The sequence below is a fragment of the Chinchilla lanigera genome, unplaced genomic scaffold, assembly GCF_000276665.1.
Source record: "Chinchilla lanigera isolate Chin_1 unplaced genomic scaffold, ChiLan1.0 scaffold00062, whole genome shotgun sequence".
Taxonomy (NCBI): domain Eukaryota; kingdom Metazoa; phylum Chordata; class Mammalia; order Rodentia; family Chinchillidae; genus Chinchilla; species Chinchilla lanigera.
In genome coordinates, this window is record NW_004955463.1 from 14,314,201 (window position 1) to 14,333,716 (window position 19,516).

The 19,516-nt window shown below is 46.7% G+C and overlaps 1 protein-coding gene across 1 annotated transcript in view; it reads left to right on the forward strand.

Moving 5' to 3' along the window:
- Tacc1 (transforming, acidic coiled-coil containing protein 1) overlaps positions 1 to 19,516 on the forward strand; it is a gene marked incomplete at its 5' end in the record, with an annotated part of 95,648 nt that continues 76,132 nt past the window's right edge. Inside the window, 1 exon segment of the mRNA XM_013521504.1 lies at positions 1 to 118. Within this exon segment, the coding sequence (XP_013376958.1) occupies positions 42 to 118 (77 nt within the window).

The following is a 19,516-nucleotide window of genomic DNA, read 5'->3' on the forward strand; positions in this document are numbered from 1 at the left end:
AGGTCGCGCACAGGCGGGCGCGTCGGAGCCGGTTCCGAGCGATGGGAGGCGCCCACTCTCAGACCCCGAGGGGCCCGGAGCCCACCGGGGAGAGGCCCCCGAGACCCCGAGAGACCGCGTGAGTCCCAGCGCCCCGCCCGGGCCGCCTGGGGTCGCCCACCGCGTGGCGCTGCTCGGGGCGGAAAGAGGGGGCGCCAGGGGCGCGAGCGCGCGGGCCGGGCTTGCGGGACTCCCGGGACCCACGCGACCCGACTTTCTCGGGGCTTGTCCAGGCGGGAGCACGCTCGCGTCCCGAAGGGCTGGAGACCGCAGCCGTGCGGCGCTGGTGGAGGGCGTGCGGACTCCGAAACTCAGCATTGGGCGGCTAGGGGACTAGGAGTTTGAACGCGGTGCCTGCAGCTCCCGAGAACTCCCTCTCTTGTTTGCTCGAGAGCTTCACGATGACCTCAGAAGAAGGGCTGTATTGTAGCAGCAATTAGGCTTTTGTTCCGAGACGGCAACAATTGGGGACGCCGAGTACTGTAATGCAGGCTGTGCGGGGAACAGAGAACGGGCTCCATGGTCACGCGTCTTGATAGAGCGAGGGCATGTTGATAACCCCTTGAGAAGTCAGGCTTTATTTTATTTTATTTTTATTTATTTTGAGAATTCAGGCTTTAAATGTTTAATTAAAAACTTTCAGACGAAGCTGGGCGTGGTGGTGCACGCCTGTAATCCCAGCCCTCGGGAGGCTGAGGCAGGAGGATGGCTGTGAGTTCGAGGCCAGCCTAGGCTACAAAGTGAGCTCAAGGCCAGCCTGAACTGCATAGCGAGACCTTGTCTCAAAAATACCGAAGAAGCAAAAGAAACAAAAAGAACAAACTTTCAGACGGCACGTGTCTAGCAGGTCAGGCCATGCCTAGGTATCCAGACTCTACTTTAATTCAGCGAATATCAGAACAGCTTAGTTTGAGAAAGACACACCCGTCACATAGGCAGGTTGGGCCCGGGGTGGGCTTTTTAATCATCTTTTCAATGCAAAGTAGCTTCCTGAGTATCCAGATACTAGAGATGTTATTTGTGCCTCCCAACAGCTACATACTACCAAAATAAATTTAACTGCATATACTGCAAACATGCACAATAAAAAAATCTGAATCTAGTTCAAGCAGCTTATTCCTGATAAGGATGGCTGAGATTTATTGCACGTGTAAGGTATACCAAATACCTCTAAATACTTGTCATTTAATGCCAAACAACACGGTTAGTTCCTGTTATTATCGCTGTTTTACCAGTGAGGAAACTCAAGCACAGAGAGGTCAAATCACTTGTCTAAGGTCACTCAGCTAGACAGTGCTGAACCCCAGATTATATGACTCTGGAGTTTATGAAGGAGCGGCCTTCCACCTGGGGGTTGGGACTATCCTAGGAAACAAATTTTTATTTTAGTTGGGAGAACACCACCCCCTTTTTTCCCTTAGTTTTCCCAAATAAGGGAGAAATCTGAGCTAGTAATGCTTAATACCTGAAAGATGAAGTTGTCAAAAGTCATTTAACTTTAGAAAGACAAACAGGAGAGAATGGAACGCCCAGAGGAAGTTAGGAGGTTTGGAAGCAGACCACTTCCAAGTGCTGCTTTTCAGCAGCTGGAGTCTTGCACCTTCCTGAGCGTCTCCTGTCTCATTTTGTGCATGTGTAAAATGGCAGTGATAGTACCTGCTTCATAGGCTGACATAGAGTGTGTGTCTGTGACTCACAAGTCACAGGCTTATCTCTGAGCAATACAGTGTATTGTTTTGGCCAAGGATGAAAGTTGAGAGCAGGGAATGTGCGGCTAGGCTCACTATGTAACTGGACGGTGAGTAGTGGGATCACTGGCTGACATCGAGCTGAAGAGACAAAGTCAGCACATGCAAAGCAGAGTGTTCAGCTGTTAGAATGTTAAACTATCAGTCAAATCCTCAGTTCTCAGGGTATTAATCCTCATTGTTTCCAGTGGTTTGGCAATATTCTCTTTCTCTGGTGAGGTTCTGTCTATACTGCACATATTTAGCAAAACTTGCCTAAAAATGACCAACATAAATCCCTATCTTTGGCCTAGGAGTATAGCCCTTCGTTTCTCAAGTGGAAGAAGATGTGCATAGGGCTCAACGGTAGAGCATTTGCCTCAAATGTACAAGGCCCTGGGTTCAACCCCGGTATCACAGAATGAATCAAACCCCATAAATGCATGTAGCCAGTGCTGAGTTTATTAATCTTATTGGAGCGTGCAGGCTTTTCTTCATGTACCAGGTAAAAGACCCTTTAGAAAGATGAGATTCCACAACTGCAAAAGCAAAAGTATGCATTTTATCCATGTCCTGCCTTGTTCACATGCACAAGCCACAGGTCTCTCCAGGGTCCAAGGAAGGGGGGATTCAGTGCTAATCCTGCTTGCTGCAGACTTCCTGCCGGACGTGTGACTGTCATGGATAACAGTGACCTCAAGGAAGTCCTCCTACTCAGGCTGGGCAGTTTTGAAATTTATTGTTCCTTTAAAGAATAACAAACATGAAAGTCCCATGAATAGTGTATTCATGCTGGGCGCTTCTCTTTTGAGGGAGAAATTATGTTTCAGAATGTTCAACCTCTGTTTCAAACTAACTTAATCAGGTACTAAAATGAACCAGATAAACCTCTCGTACAAGAGCTCTATTGTGAAGTATAAACAAGTATAGCTGTAAGTGGGAGGAAATATCTGATTTTAAGATAAAATTTATTATTATTGTAAAGTAGCTGCCAACCTTCTCTAAAGTCAAGGAAACGAATGTCCAGCTTTGGTAACAGCCGGGACAGACCTGTGTGTGAGAGAGAGTGTGTGTGTGTGCCTGCGTGGATGCACACTCACTGCATTTATTCAAGGAGGTGGTGCAGTGTAAAGAGAAAGGACAGAAACTGTGGAGTCAGGGAGACCTGGGTAGAATTTCAGCCAGATGCCTTATCAGCTTCCCAGAGGAAGCACTGAAAATACAGTTATTTAAACTCTTTTAAGTGTGTACATTTCTGCATCTTTGAAACAGCATTAATAACCACATCTACTTTAGGGAGTAGTGTATATTATTAGCACAGCACCAGCACTTCAGAAGGGCTCCCTACATGAACCGTTATTCACGAATGTATGCCTGTGTGGATCTATGACCTGAAACCTTAGCCAGGCTCTTTGGCAGGTGTGTCCGTGAGTGAGGTGGTGTCTCTTCTGAAGCAAACCTTGATTTATGTGCTAATTCTGCAAAGCTCTTTCAAGAAGAAAGGCAACCACCAGAATTAAAGTTTTCTTTTGTCTTTTCTTTCTCTGGCTCTCATTTTCTATATGTGGTATTGGGAATTGAACCCAGGGCCTGCACACTGAGCTACGTTCTCAGCTTTTTTTTTAAATTTCAATTTTGAGACAGAGTCTCATTAAGTTACTAAGTTGCCCAGGCTGGACTCGAACTTTTGATCCTCATCCCTCAGCCTCGTAGAGTGCTGGTATTGCAAGTGTGTGCCACCACCTCTAGCCACTTGAGTTCATTTTTTCCTCAGTTACTTTTCATTTTTTCAGAAGTTGTACTACCAAGAGGACGGAAGTGTATTTGGGGATATGGTAGTTTGGTGTAAATGTCTGAAATCACTAATTTCCTAGTTGATCATTTCCAGCTGTACGATCCAAATAGGTTTTCTAAAAGTAGTAAATAATTTGTAGTGAACTTCAGAGAACGGCATAAAGCAGAGCCTGTGATTCACAATTCAACTAGACCTCATTTAGGCTTGTCTGCCTGGGATGCAGTTGTCAATTCTTAGTTAATTTTTTAGACCAAATTTGTTTGCATTTAGAATTTCGTATATAGTGGAGTAGGTCAGTGGACATGTCAGGGGGAGTTTCTAAAGTCTTGTGTTGTTTTGCCTCCTCTGAAGGAAATCAGGATAGGGTGCCCTGGAGAGCAGCAAAGACCCTGACAGCCATGCTGCAGCGCCTCCTGGGTGGGTCCCTGATGTGGACAGAAAGGTGCTGGCCTTGAAGTTTTAGACCCAAGGAAATGCAACCGAAAACAAGGAAACTCAGGGAGCACCAAATCCTAAACCCACTGCTTTCAGATTCATAGTGTTTGCCGCCGTCACACTATACACTTTTGTTGGCATTAAAAAAATGTCAGATCTCATTTACCATAGAAGCTTTTCAAATGGCCATGTGAACGTTGTATACAATTAAAGAGAGAAATTAGAAAAAAGTTGGTGGAAGAGTTCCAGAAAAACCAGCTGTATGAAGAAAAGTTAAAAGACTGAGCAGTACTGAAGTTGGGGCAGTGGTTAAAAAGACGCAGAAATACGTACTTTTGAGGGGTTGTTGGCTGGCTCCATCTCTGGTGAAATCAGCCTAAAAGGAAATGATTTGAATTGCCTGAAAAGGGGATTATTTGTCTGTCTACATTAAGTGTAGACATCACAGCTTCTAGACCACGATGGTGATGGAGGTAGTGAAGAGAGTTCCAAAGGTAAACCAGGTGTGGCGGTCTGTACCTGTAGCGCCAGAACTCTGGGAGGCTGAGGCAGGAGGATCACAAGTTGAAGCCTATCTTTGAGACCGTGTCTCAAAGTAAAAAGGCTGGGGGTGTAGCTCTAAAAAAAAGGCAATAAGGTAAGAAGAATCCCTCCCTGAAAGGCATTAAAAAGTAAAGCAGGCCCTCATCAAGTTTGGCTGCTGGAAGGAATTCGGAGAGGTTAGCTCAACAGTTCCTTCCTCCCCTCCCTTAGCTTTAGTGGCCAACTGTGCCGAAGCCCTGTCCTTACCCCACAGCCTCTTCTGCCACCTGGCACATTTCAGGATTGAAAATCAAGAAGCTAAATGAAAAAAATAACTAAGGGCACAGCTGCTGGTGTTCTGAGCATGGGAAGTGGGTTATCTGAAGTCAGATTGGTCAGCTGCCAGCGTGGACTGTGTGTAGCTTGAATTGTTAACCCACAGCCAGGACACGAGCCGCACCATCCTGCTGGCCACAGAGGCCCCTCCCTTTTCTGACTGATGTGGGCACTTTTTCTTTTCCTGTTGTGGTGAGGGATATGTAGCATAAACATTCCCAACTTTAACCATTTTTAAGGGTCCAGTAATATTAAGAATATTGTACAATCAGGCATGATGGCACATGCCTGTACTTCTAGCTACTTGGGAGGCTGAGACAGGAGAGCTGCTATGAGTGCAAAGGCCAGCCTGGGCGACATAGTGAATTCAAGGCCAGCCAGCACTACATAGCAAGACCCTGTCTTAATTATAATAAAAATGTAAAAGCCAAAAGAAAAGAAAATTGTACAATTGTGTGCCATGGCACCTGCCTGTAATTGGGACCCTGAGGCAGGAGGTCACAAGTGTGAAGCCAGCCTGGCTGTCTTTGTTACTTTCTCTCATTGCTGAGACAAAATACCTAACACTCAAAGTGAAGGAGGAAAGTTTTATTTAGCTCATAGTTTGCAGAGACTTCAGTCCATAATCAGCTGGCTCTGAGGCAGGGTGGCATGGCAGAGGGGCATCACAGAGGAGAAATAGTTCATGGTAGGCAGAAGACAGCAAAAGCAGGCAAACAACAATAGCAGCTTGTTTCTGCTCCTTTTATATATTCTATCTAGGCTTCCCTGCTTAGGGTGGGTGTCAGACCAGTCAGTGGATTGATTTAGTAATCACACATCCTTAACCCCAGCATCATACAGTCTAGATCCAGCTAAAAACACTCACCTCTGACTTCATGAGGCTTTAGGGGGACACAAGCCATCACACTGGACAACTTAACACAGCCCTGTCTCAAAAAGGGCTGGGGATATGGCTCAGTCACTGGTGAAGTGCTTGCCTAGCACATGAGACCCTGGGTTCAATCCCCAGTACTGCACGCACGCACGCATAGACATTCACACTCATGTACAAAGAACATATACAGTCATGGCCACTGCCCATTTTGAGAACTTCTTCATTACCCCGAACGGAACTTCTGTACCCACTAAACAATGGATTCTCATTTCCCCTCCCCTAGCTCTTGGTAACATTTAGCCTCCTCTGTGTCTGTTCACCTATTCTAGGTCACTCATACAAGCAGAATCATACAGTATTTTCCCTTTTGTATCTGCTTACTTTACTTAGGATAGTATTTTCAAAGTTCATCTGTGTTGGAGTGTGTATGAGAATTTCATTCCTTTTTATGGTGGAATAATATTCTGTGTGCCCTACCTTGTTTATCCAGTCATCTGTGGATGGGCACAGCTTGCCTTCATGTTTGGCTATTGTGAATAATTCTGCCGTGAACATTGGTGTACAAGAGTATGTGAAGCTCTGCTGTGAGTTGTTTTGGATGTATATATAGGAGTGAAATTGCTGAGTCATATAATTCTATGTTCAGCTTTTTGGGAATCACCGAACTGTTTCCCACCATTTTATAGCATTGTGTATTCCCACCAACAGTGTGTGAGAGTTTGAGTTTGTCCTTCACCTATACTTGTGATTTTCTGTTGTTTGTACATAGCTATTCTATGGGTGTGAAGAGATACCTCATTTTGTTTCAATTTTCAGTTCTCTGAGGAATGATGTAGGATCATCTTTTCCTGTGCATACTGGCCATTTCTGTGTCTTCTTTGGATGTCTGTTGTATAGTGTTGTTTTTTTTTTTTTTTTTGAGACAAAGTCTCACTATGTAGTTTACGCTGGCTTTGAATTCACTGTGTAGCTCAGGTTGGCCTCGAACTCAAGGTGACCCTCCTGCCTCAGTCTCCCAAGTGCTGGGATTACAGGTGTGCACCACCATGCCCGGCTCATTTGTCTAGTTTTGAATTAGGTTTCTGTTGTTTTTTATTGAGTTATAGGTGTTTGTTCTTTATATATTCTGGATATTAATCCCTTATCAAATATATGATTTGCAAATATTTTCTCCCATTCTATTCCATTATACTATTTGATGGTGCCTTTGATGCATAAGTTTAAAATTGTGATGGAGTCCAGCTTATCTATTTTTAGTTTTGTTTCCTGTGCTTTGATGTCATAGCCAAGAAGTCCCTACCACATCCAGTGTCAGGAAGGAGTTCCTCTATGTCTTATGCTAAGCATTTTTAGGGTTCTGGTTCCCAGGTGTGGGTCCCTGGTCCATCATGAGCTTGTATGTGGTGGAAGGTGAGGCTCCACCCTCATGCATTTGGATCCAGTCTTCCTGCCATCATTTGCTGAGAAGATTACCCTTTCCTCAGTGAATGGTTTTGGCATCCTTGTAGAAAAGCAATTGACCCCACATGTGAGAGTTCATTTCTAGGTTCTCTGCTCTCTTCTATCGGTTTGTATGTTTATCCTCCTGTCCGTTTCATACTAGTTTGATTTCTATAGTTTTGTAATAAGTTTTAAAATTAGGAAGTGGGAGTCCTAGCTGTTTGGGATTGCTGGAGGATTTTTTTGTTGTTGATTCTGGTATTTATTTATTTACTTATTTACTTATTTTAGTTTTTTGAGACAGGGTCTTTCTTTTTTATTTTGTTTTGTTTTTTTGAAACAAGGTCTCACTATGTAGTTCAGACTGGCCTTTAACTCAGTATGTAGCCCAGGCTGGCCTCAAACTCACGGAGATCTTCCTGTCTCAGCCTCCCAGTGCTGGGATACATGTGTGCACCACCATGTCCCCACTTCCTTTTAAAATCTCTTCTCCCTTTCTGGTGTTTTCTCTGGCTGCTGACAGCCAGCTTTGCCTGAGAGAACACTATACTGCCTTCAGTGGTTGTCTGATAACCCAGAAATGCTCCTTACCTGCTCTCCCTGACCCCACCTCCAGCCAGACTTTTCATCCCAACCTGTTTGTGGAGAACCTTCTGTGTGCCAGACCTCTGGGCCCTGAGCATCCAGAGGACCGAGATGTGTGCAGGAGCTCACGCAAGGCAGGCAGGGGCTGAGAATCGCATTGCTCCAAGCTCCAAGTGAGCTGAGCAGGGGGCAGGCAGGGAGCCCACTGGTTCCCAGGGAGAAGCCAGCCACGGAGGATGAGCTGCCGGGCGAGGGGTTGGAAAAGGGTCCAGGAGAAAGGGCGACTTCGCTCACTCTAAGGGATGGCCATGTTGGGGGCTGTTGCATCTGAGGAACGGTGAGGATTTGGTGGGTGGAACGGAGGTGGATGGGCTGGAGAGGTGGGTGAGAGATTCCTCTATTTCTGGCCTCACCACAGCTCTCTCAGCCTGCCGTCTGGGAAGTGTTCTCCCGGGGACTCAGCGAAGGACCGTTGCTTCCAGGGGTTCTCTCCGCACCTCCCTGTGCAGCACGCTCGGCAGTGGGCTAGACTTTCCTGGTCAACACTGTTTAAATTTGTAGCATACCATTTGTTTGCTTAAAATTGGGAGTTATCTCGATCCATTTTCTGTTCTCTAACAGAATACCTGACACTGTGTCATTTATAAGGAAAAGACACCGCTTCAGCTTACAGTTTTACAAGGTGGGAAATCTGAGACGAGGCAGCTGCATATGGTGAGGTCGTAAATGGGCATCCACAAAGTTCCAGGGTGGCACAGGGCATCCCATGGTGAGGGGTTTCCAAGAGACAGGGCCAAACCAGCTTTGATAACAGACCTCCCAGGGAGATGACTCACTAACCTGATAATCCTGGAACCTATGGGTGGCTCTTCCCTTATAACCTAGTGACCCACTTTTTAATAATTCACAGTGGGGATTAAATTTCAACCCAAGTTTTGGTGGGCACTTTGTAGAGTAATGCTTGTTTTCTGGAAGTGGGATAGCTCTGCTTCTGAACCCAGTATCCATTTCATATTGCGTGTCCTTAAAGAACCTTGACAACATAGTGTGTCCCTGATCAGAATGAACACTCCCAGGAGTCTTGCAAAGTTGCTTTACTGCATAACAATAGCTCTAAAAACTTCTTTAGGCCTCACATCCCTCGGTGATAAACATTTTCATATTTTTTTTTACATGAAAAGAATGCCTGCACATTATAGAAAAGTGGAGCCAGGCATGGTGGTGCCTGGCTATATGGTGCATGCCTCCAGCACTTGGGAGGCTGAGGCAGGAGGATTGCTATGAATGTAAGTCCAGCCTGGACTACATAATAAGGCCAGGCCAGCCTGAACTATATAGCATGACTCTGTCTCAAAACAAAGAAGAAAGAAAAGTTGGGAGTTTCAAGTGATGCCAAAACCTACCTATGACCTTGTTTTATCTTTGCCTGGACCCCATGAAGTAGATATTACTCTTTCCATTCCACAGTTAAGAGATAGGTCTGCAGAAGTTGAGAGGCTAAGGTCACAGAGCTTGTAAATGGGGACCTGGGATCTGAGTGGATCCAGGTCTGAAGAAATGGGCATAAACAGGAGACAAAGTTACTAGGCGTTGTTTCCCGAGTGGATGTGCTTCCCAGACACTCATTAACCAGCAGAGGCTTCTGCTCACCCACTTGAAAAGGAGTTTTTATGGCTCTTTCCCTACTGATAGCGTAGTTCCAGGGAAGCAGATGTTTGATGCGCTGTCCAGCCTATTCCATAGGTAAATACCATATACTGTATTGCAGTATACCTCTAGGTAGATTAACTAATGGGCAGCTTTGGAACACCCAGCTGAAATGAGTCAGCGTGGTACTGGGTGTGGAAAGCCTACCTGAGGATTGTTGCCAACAGCATAAAGGCAAAAGTAGGAAGGAAGGTGGTATGCTGTTGCTGAAGAAGCTTGTCGTGCTGGCTTTCCTAGTACAAAATCAGCTGTTATCATCAGAGGAGCTCAAGTCCGTGCTGTTGCTGAGGATGGCCGTGATTTTCTTCGGGGGAGCTCTGGTCCTTACCTTGAACATCACTTCCAGCTCCAGTGCAGATCCCTCAGCCTACTGGCACAGATGCTTCATCTAGCTGGTACCAACTTTCTAGCTTCTACCACTGACCTTTGGGCCTTCCCAGTGCAGATTCCTGATACAGATTTGCATGAGACACTGTCATGGGATCTAGGCCTCCAGTTGGAGTCGTGGAGGACATTACCGTGGGCTCTAAGTCTTCAGCTGGATATTGCTATGGGATCCAAGGCCTCAGCTGGATTCTTTGGGTCTCTAGCATGTGGACAGATCTCTTGCACTCTTCTGCATTTGACTCTTTAAGTAAATATTATAAAATAATCCTATAAATTGTGTGCCTCGTATTAAATCTGTTCCCTCGCAAATCCTGACTACAACAGCCTCTCAAGGGTTTTTCTCCTGAATTATTTTTATCTGAGACTTGCTTTTCCTAACAACTGCAAAATGTTGTGTTTCTATGGCTACATTGAAACTGCGGTTTGAGAACACAAAGCTAGGGAGGCTGGCAAGATCGGAAAGTGGGAAGCTGACATTTCCTTTGCCTTTTCAGTCCTGTGTATCCACTGGCCTTGGAAGGCCCTCAGGTTCTTTGTTGATCAGTTTCTCCAGAGCACAGCACAGCACGCCTGGGGCCTGGGTTTGAGCTCCAGCATGGGAAACAATTACATTAGGGCTGTGGTACTTCTGGGCAGATGTGTGTGTGAAGCCCATGGTGTTCGTCCATCTTTTGTCACTAAAATAATTATCAGATACAATCGACTTACAGTTAGGAAAGGCCTGTCTGGGCTCATGGCTTGGAGGTTCGAGGCCTGTTGTTCTGGGGCCGTGGTGAAGTGGACATCGTCGGGGAGAGCAAAGCAGGGCGAACAGAGGACGAGGCCAGGACCCCCAGCCCTTAGTGGGCCTGCGGACCCCCATGGGAGCTGCCTCACCACCCAGCAGCAGCGCCACCCTGTGGGCCAGGCCTTTAACACAGTGCTTTGGGGGACATTCAGGATCCAAGTTCTAAGACTGTGCTTCCTAATGGATGCCCAGTGCCCTGCAGTGATGACACTAGCCAGGTCCTGAGTAACACAGGCCCCTTTACTGTCTGTATCCAAACTGGAGGCGGGCAGGTTTCTTTAGGGACAAGGTTAGAACGGAGAGGGATGCCCACATTTGGGGACTATGTGGCAGTAACGAGGAGGCAGAGGGACAGAGGGCCTCTCTCACAGTCTGCGAGCTCGGTTGTCTGGATTGGGCCCCTTTCTGTTTTGTGCCTCCTTGCTGCTTGCCGCCAGGTGCAAGGCTCTGTTCTCCAGGCCACCACCAGGGGGCACCAGCCATCACCCGCTGGTTTTGGTTTAGGCTGGCCCGCAGCAAGGCTGTTTCTTCCGCCCTTTGGGTGTGGTAAAACAAGAAAGCATAGGGATACTAACTTGTGTTACATGCAGGAGAAAAGAAAAATAGGCTAGAGATGAGCTTTTATATTTCTGTTTCCTTCTGCTGGCTAGGATCCTGCCTCTCAGGGATGTGTGGTTTTTTTATTTGTTTGGTTGGGGGTTTTTTGTTGTTTTTTGGTGGTTTTTTTGTATCAGGAATCAAACTCAGGACCTTGTGCTTAGTAGGCCGGTGCTGTGCCACTGAGCTACATCCCCAGCCCATCTTTACTCCTACAGATCTTACGGTTCAGAAGGTTTTTTTAGGGTGGAGTAAAGATAAAATGTATTTAATACAATAATGTATTAAGTACGCTCCTCAGATCTCCTGCTTGTCACTGAAGCGGGCGGGGAAGGCGATTTGGGTTCAGCATGCTCCAGAGTAAGGCCTGCTGCCCCCCCCCCCCCCCCCCCCGCCGCTCAAGACAGCCACCAACACACCTTAAGGTATCAGGAGACCACTTCTGTAGCAGGGAATAAGTTTTTAAAAAAGCTAGTAAGAAAAATGCACACTTCATTTTTCTATTAAAAATATTATTTGCTATGGGCAACCATTTCTCACTGCACCTCGGTGGAGGAAAAGACAGGGCATAGAAAATATTAGTGCTCGCGCCACCTTTCTTTTGCATGGTTCAGAGTAATTTTTGTGGCTTCAGAGAAATCTTCCTTCTCCTTTGAACTGATCATTGCTCATTCACTGATAGTCACTGCTCTGATTTCAACGTAAACACCCTGTGGGAGGCAGAGGGAGCTCATTGTGACTTTTTGTATTAACAGAATACAAAATTTGAAGATGTCCTTTAAAATGTTTGTTAATTGAATGCGTGACAGAACTTTCTGGTGCCCCCTGGTGGCCTTTTAGTTCCTGGCTGGCGAATTTGTATTACAGAAGGGAGAGAGAGAGAGAGAGAGAGAGAGTTACTATGGATACAACCCAGGGGCACTATACCCCTGAGCTACTGCCCTAGCCCTTTTTAAATGTTATTTAAAAATAACAAATTTAGGGTCTCACCAATTTGCCTAGGCTGAGTTTGAACTTTGATCTTCCTGCCTCAGCCTCCCATAGTGCTGGCTTACAGGTGTGCCACCATGCCAGGTTTAGGAAGATTTTGTTCAGAGTGGAAGTGGGGAGACTGCATCTTCCCCAAGCCAGCAGAATGCTAGTTCCTCATTAAGAAGAATGAGTTATTTAACAGCATGCTAGTAGCTCAAGTTTCTTGGGAGGCTGAGGCCAGAGGATCCTGCGTCCAGGAATTCAGAGCCAGCCTGGGCAATATAGTGAGACCTGTCTCAAAAAAAACAAGCTATTCCAGTTCCTAAGTTACCCAAAAGGAACAATGTTGTTGGTGGACCAAAACCCTAACAATACCAGGACTCACTGGACTGGCTGTTCTAGCACCTCTTATACTTTTAAATCTCTCCTTGTGTTTTTTACCTGGCCAGTTCATCGTTGTTTTCTTTTTAAGCACACGTTGTTTTTATGCCCTTGCTGTGTGAGTTTATACCCCCGTACAAGTGGTCAGTGAAGTTGAAGGGAGATGTGTGGTAGGGGCCTGAGAGATTGAGAGGGCGGAGATGGTATGTGTATGGGGGTGACGGACAGCCAGACACACACACTCTCTGGGTGTGAGAGGTAGTTTGTGTGTGTGACTTTGTGTGTGTGTGGTGTTTGTGAGCTAGAAGCTTCTGTGGGGGAAGATGTAATTGTGTGGTGTACGTGAGAATGGTGTGTTCGACTAGATGTGACACTATATGGGGGAAAGTGTGGTGTGTATGGTGTGTGTGGTGTGTGTGTACATGAGACTGTGGGTTGAGTGGTTTCGTGTGACTGGGGGTACAGTGTGTATGTGAGACTCTGTGGAGGAAATGTGTGACTGTGTGTGTATATTGTGTATGCTGTGTATGTAGTGGGTATATGTACATGAGAATGTGTGGGTGGGGTTGTGTGTATGTGCCATGGGTGGGGGAAGTGTGGTATGTGTGACTGTATAGTATATATGACATGTCTGTAATGTGTGTGTGTACATGAGACTGCAGGTGGGGATCTTGGGTTTTGTGTGTGTGTTCGTGACTATATATGGGACTGTGTGTGACTGTTGCAGTGAGCTGTAGTGTATATGTGTGACTCGCATGAGACCGTGGAGGAAGTGTGTGACCATGTGTGGTGTGAGTCCCTGTATATGAGGCTGTGTGTGGAATGGTGGTGTTGGCTGTGTGTTATGTGAGTGTGGCCTGTGTATGCCCTGGACCACCAGCCCTGTGTTGCCTACACAAACCTTCCTCACAAAGCAGTGAGTTTTGCAGGGCATGGCCGCAGGTCAGGGAAGTCTTGTCGCCGGAAGATACTGCAGCTGACACTCAGACCCCAGGCTTCTTCAGGCCTCTGCTCTTCAGAGCTGAGCTGTACTGCTTGTCAGCATGGAAGCTCCCAGGAGCAGCACCACCGCCTCCCAGCCATCCCAGGGAGCTGGGAGGGATCTCGATGACACTGCTCTTTCGCAGTCGCTGCGCTACGTACCCCTCCCCCCCCCGCGTTTCCTCCTCTCACCCTTCGCAAACCGTCTGGAAACTGAAGCATAGCACTTCCTTTTTTGGTCATAGCTGAGCATCTTCCACTTGCATCACTCGAGCCTGGAGCTGCGTGAGGTCGCTGAGCTCCTCACAGGCTGCGGTGTGTGCATCGGCCTGCGCCTTGCTGGGGCCATCCTCACAGAAGGGCTCCCCCAGCCCTGCTGGTCCCCAGAGCCTCTGGTGGATCTTTCCAGATGGGTGCCTGTAACTAGAGTGAGGATGGTGAAGACAAAGTAATTCTCAGCATCTTGGTTGGGGGAAAATATTAGCTTCTTTCAGGGACCAAGGAAAGAGCCCAAGGAGTCACTTTAAGATCTTTGAGAATTAGGGACATTCTTTCAGTTTCTGGGGACTTTCTGAGGCAGCTTTGGGCGAGATGTCCCTGGAGCTGAGGAATGCGTCTGTACCATCTCACACTCCATTCCTGGCACCAGTGCCCAGGAAGATGTCTGAACCTGTGGCTCATCATAGCTGCTGCTACCTTCACTGCTGCTGCTGTTTTTACTTCTGCCCCCTCCTCCTCCTCCCCTTTTCCTTCCTCCTCTTCCTTCCTCCCTTCCCTTCTCTCTCCTCCTTCTCTTCCACATCTCCTTTTTTATTCTTTAGAGACAGGGTCTCCCTGTGTATTTCAGGCTGGCCTTGAACTCACACTGTATGGCCCACACTGGCCTCCAACTCATGGTAATTTTCCTGCCTCAACCTCTTGAGTGCTGGGATTACAGGTGTGTGCCACCATGCCTGGCCAACACAGCATCTTAAATCAAGGGGTTACTGAGCCAAGAGGCAGGAGGCCAGTGACTAATGAAAATGTCCATCTTGTTGGCTAATGCAGTGCAGAGTTACAGGGTCTCACTATATAGTCCAGGCTGGCCTTGAACTTACCACGCCTGGTGCAGTCATATTTGTGCATGTAGAATCCACTGATATCACTAAAGTAGACTCAGCCCTGGCCCCTGGAGCCCCTGCCTGCCAGTTCACTAGAGGACATTATCTTACTATGGATATTCCCTTTACAGAGCCTCTGGTGGACAGCTCATGGCATGTCTCCCACCCCGAGGATGCTAGCTCTTCCTGGGGATCCTGCCACATGCCCTCAGATTTGGTCTAGGGCACAGGAGGGGTTGTCAGGAGACATAACTAGATGAGGTTGGGTCTCAGGTCCTTTGCTGGGTCCAGTGTTGTTTCGTGGAAGTGGTTGAGGACCAGAGTGGGCACTCGGTGGTCAGGGCTGAGCCATTTCCCACCCCTGCACCCAGAGCAGGAGCTGGATCCAGGACAGCTAAACCACACGCACTGGAATGCCAGAGGAGACATGGGTTACCGATCTGAGGCGATAAGAACCAGAAATAACTCTTTCAGCTGTTGCTGGCATTGGTGGCTGAGCTCAGTGGTTCTGTTGTGGTCACACAGGTACTGCGGGTGAGGGGAAGCAGAGAAGGTACAGCCCTGAACTTGCTATGGGTCCAGAAGCTCTTGCTGTCCTGTTGGGATGGAGGAGACACAATGGCCATGCAGTGTGAGGATCTCAGTGTGGCCAGGTGGGTGCCTTCACCAGTCCGTCTCCTCCACGCTGCAGGAGCAGGGGGGCAGGCACAGGACTATGTTTTCTAGTGTGCCCCAAAGTGCTGCTGAGGTGCTGGGCTGGGGAGCACGTGTTTAGTGCCACTGATTTAAGGCAAAGGGCTTAAACACTCCATTTAGAGGAAAAAGGGGGGAAAGGGAGAGGAGAGACTGAGGGAGGAAAGGAAGAAGGAAGGCAGTGGCTCCATAAAGACGTGAAAAATGCTCAGGCTTCAAGACTAATTGATGCATTCAAATCAACAGTTACTGATGGTGGCCTATTGTTTCCATCCATGTGGCAAAGTTTTAAAAGGTTGAGCTTAACATCGAATAAGGATTTGGGACTAGGTGGTCTCATACATTGCTATTCAAAAACAAAAACCATACAGCCTTTCTGGAGGGCACCTGGCTGTATGTGTCAGATACAGATGCATTTGTTTAAACACTCCATGCGAAGAAACCGTATGTATGTGAAGGGTGTACCTGCACAGGGCTGCTCACCAGCTTCATGCATAATGAGGGGCAGTGAAGCTATTTGTTTGTTTATTGTTTGTGGTAGTGGGGATCAAACTGTAGGTCTTCACGCTGAGCTTACATCCCCAGCCCTTTTTCTTTTTTAATTTTTGAGACAGGGTCTCACTAAATTGCTGAGGTGGAACTCAAACTTGTGATCCTCCTGCCTCAGCCTCCCACTGTGCCCAAATTGCTTCCCCTGAAGGGATATTCAGTCAGTTCACTGAGCTGGGCACAGTGGGAGGCTGAGGCAGGAGGATGAGGGTGAGGGCACAGACACATGAGGGAGGATGTGTGTTACACAGTGGAAAGGAGAGATGAGAACACAGGCTGTTCAGGGAGGCAGGTATGGATGGAGACCGGAAGCTGCACATCCTGCTTCCCTCTTCCTCTGTGGAGCAGAACATTGTACAAACAAAGAGTAGCAAATAGGAACTCGCCTTTTGCAGAAGGCAGTATATATATTTAAATCCTACTTGTGTGAAGAATCTGTCTGTCTATTTTTCCATCCATCCACCTAAGTACATGTTTGTGTTTATGTAAGAGAGGCATTTGCAAAATTTTGTATGTTTATTCCATCACCAAGGGTTATTTGAGCAGACAGAACGAGGTGGATTAGGTACTTTGTGTTCATGGAACTTACTCTTAGTAGAGAAACACAAGTTATAAGTTGGAAAGTAGGAATAGATTGATTCCAGATGTGAAAAGTGCTTTGAAAGGATAAAAATAGTGTATATGGCTCACGAACATTTTAACAGTGGCAATTTATCAAAGGCAAGTTGCTGGATTAGTTTTACTCTCTTGAACTTTTCTATGCTGCCAAAAAGTCATTTTTTCAATGGCAGTGATCCTTCATGAGTAAGTCAGCGTTTTGTCACTTGTCAAAATCCTTGGGATAAACAATTATAAGGAGGAAAGGTTTATTTTTAGCTCACAGTTTCAGAGTGTTCAGTGCATGGTCAGTGGCCTCTTGCTTTGGGCCTGTGTGGAGGCAGAAAGATGGCAGAAGAAACCGCCTCACTTTATGACAGTCAAGTAGGAAAGAGGGAGAGGAAAGGGCTTTGCTCCAGAATTTACCTCCAGACCCCACCCCAGGACCAACCTTCTTCCCGCTGCACCCACCTCGCAAAGCTTTATCACTTCCCATGGCTCCATGGGCTGAGGACCAGGCCTTGAACACAGGGGCATCAGCCACAACAGTGAGATCCTCTGGGCCCTGTGAGTCCTGCCTTCCCTGACTGAGCAACTTTTGTGCCGCTCTCTTCCCCTGTGGCCTTCACCTCGGCCACCCACACTTGAGAGTAGAGGTTCCTTTTTCCCTCCTTTCTCTCAGCTAGAAAAATTGCTACTCTCAGATTCCATGTATTTCACACATGACAATTTATAGATTAGCTATTGACTTGTTTGCTTACCAAACTCATATACAAGCTGCACAAGAGCAGGAAATGGGGAGGGAGGTCCATTTTGTTGAACAGTGTATCGCATAGGCTGGCAAAGTTTGGCATTTGTAAAAGTTGAATAAATGAACATACACATACATATATTTTGCCTTATAAAGGTTTCTTTGGTTGGCCAGGCATGGTGGTGCACACCTGTAATCCCAGCACTCTTGACGGCTGAGGCAAGAGGATTGTAAGTTCCAGGCCAGCCTAAACAATTTAGCAACTGAATAAGACCCTGTCTCAGAATTTCAAAAAGGCTGAGGAAGTAGCTCAGTGTGAAGGCCCTGGGTTCAGTTCCCACCAGGAGAGAGGGGTATTTCTGCCTCTCAGAACCGTGCTCAGATGGTGAGTAGCCAGGGCTTGGGGTCAACCTGGCATGGGTTCTGTCCTTCTGGTTTCTCACCCTCTCTGTCCCAAGTGTGGTCCTCAGGCACCCAACAGATGCGCGCTCACTTTAGCAGGAGAAGGAAACAGAAGTGGTTGTTTTTAAAGTTTTTATAGTACAGGTTCACAATACCTAATGTTTACATTTCTGGTGAAAGTTCTCATACGCACATACCACGTCGTAATTCCTTTGTCAACCTTTTCCCTCCCTTCCTCCCCATCATCCCCTGATCCCCTTCCCATTTGAGAAGGTTCTATCTCCCTACTTCCTATTATTTATCTTTTATTTTGCTCTTTATCTATACTTTGGGTTTCTCATAGAAGAGAAACTATACAATATTTAAGCTTGTATGTCTGATTTGTTTCGTTTGACATTAAGTCCTCCAGGCGCATCTATGTTCCTACAAATGACTCAAGTTTATCCTTCTTTATGGTAGAGTAGTACTCCAGTCTGTATAAATACCATATTTCTTTATCCATTCATCTGTTGTGGACATATAGGCTGCTTCCAATAGTTAGCTATTGTGAGTTGTGTTGCTATGAACCTGGGTTTGCATGGATCACTGTAGTAGGATATCTTTAACTCTTTTGGGAAGATACCTAGAAGAGGAATAGCTGAATGAAATAGTTGAATGAAATTTCGTGCATTTTGAGGAATCACCATACTGAATTCCACAGTGGTTGTACAACTTTACGCTCTCACTAACAATGTAGAAATGTTCCTTTTTCCCTCTAGCTTTACCAGCATTTCTTGTTATGGGATTAATTAAAGATAGCCTTTTTTTTTTTTTTTCTGGAGGAAGATGGAATCTCAGTGTTGTTTTAATTTGTATTTCTCTAATGGCCAGTGATGTCAAACATTTCTTCATGTGTTTGTTCTTCTGAGAGGCAATTTTCTTCTTAAAGACACTGTTCCAAATTTGCATGGCCCGCTTGTGCTCACATCCCCTGGGTCAGGACGGAGTCAAAAGGCCACGTGTAGCTGCTGGAGGAGGCAGTAGACATGTCTCTCATGTGGTGGCCACATTCCCAGCGAACACTGAGAGGGTTCTCTTACCAGGAGAAAGCAGGAAATAATGGATGGGGGTATTGCCCCTGCTGTGGTGGTTATGTGGAGATTCAGAGGGTCAAAGCGCACGAGGCACACCATGCTAAAGAAGCACTACTAGTTTTCCTTTTTTGTCTTAATAATTAAACTTGTACATGTTTACAACTAGTAGAAATGGAGTAGAGCCATGAGTTATGTTTAGTAATCTGGGAAGGGGATGTCTTTTGACAGGTTTATCAAGTTTCCAACAGTGAACATTTCTCATTTCCTCTAAGAAGATAGAGGAGGTCTGCATGACCCTCTCCCTCAGTAAATCAGTATTCACTGACCAGCTGGACCACTCTGGAGCCACAAGAAACTCTTTGCCCTCTGGACAGTGTTGACTTTACCGTGAAGCTAAAGCGGCTTAAACTCCAGGCCCCTCACTCACGTGGGCCCCTTCCAAAGTCTCCAGCAGACTCTAGCACTGTGTTTATGGGGTCCTTTTGCATTTTTCTTCAACGGCATTTCCCACCAGGCAGGGTGCTGCATGCCTGTTGTTCTAACTACTTGGGAAGCTGAGACAGGAGGATTGTAAAGTTGAGCCCAGCCTGGGTGGTTCAGTGAGACTCTCTAGGTAGAGGCTGGGGCTGTGGTTCGGGGGTAGAGAGCTTGCCTAGCATATGCAAGCCCTGAGTTCAGTCCCCAGGATATGGGGGCCTGGAGGTGGAGCGAGTTTGAGGGGAAGCTTGAGAGAGAAAGGGAGATGGAGCAAGGTTGGGATTTCCCCAGATTCTTATACTTCCT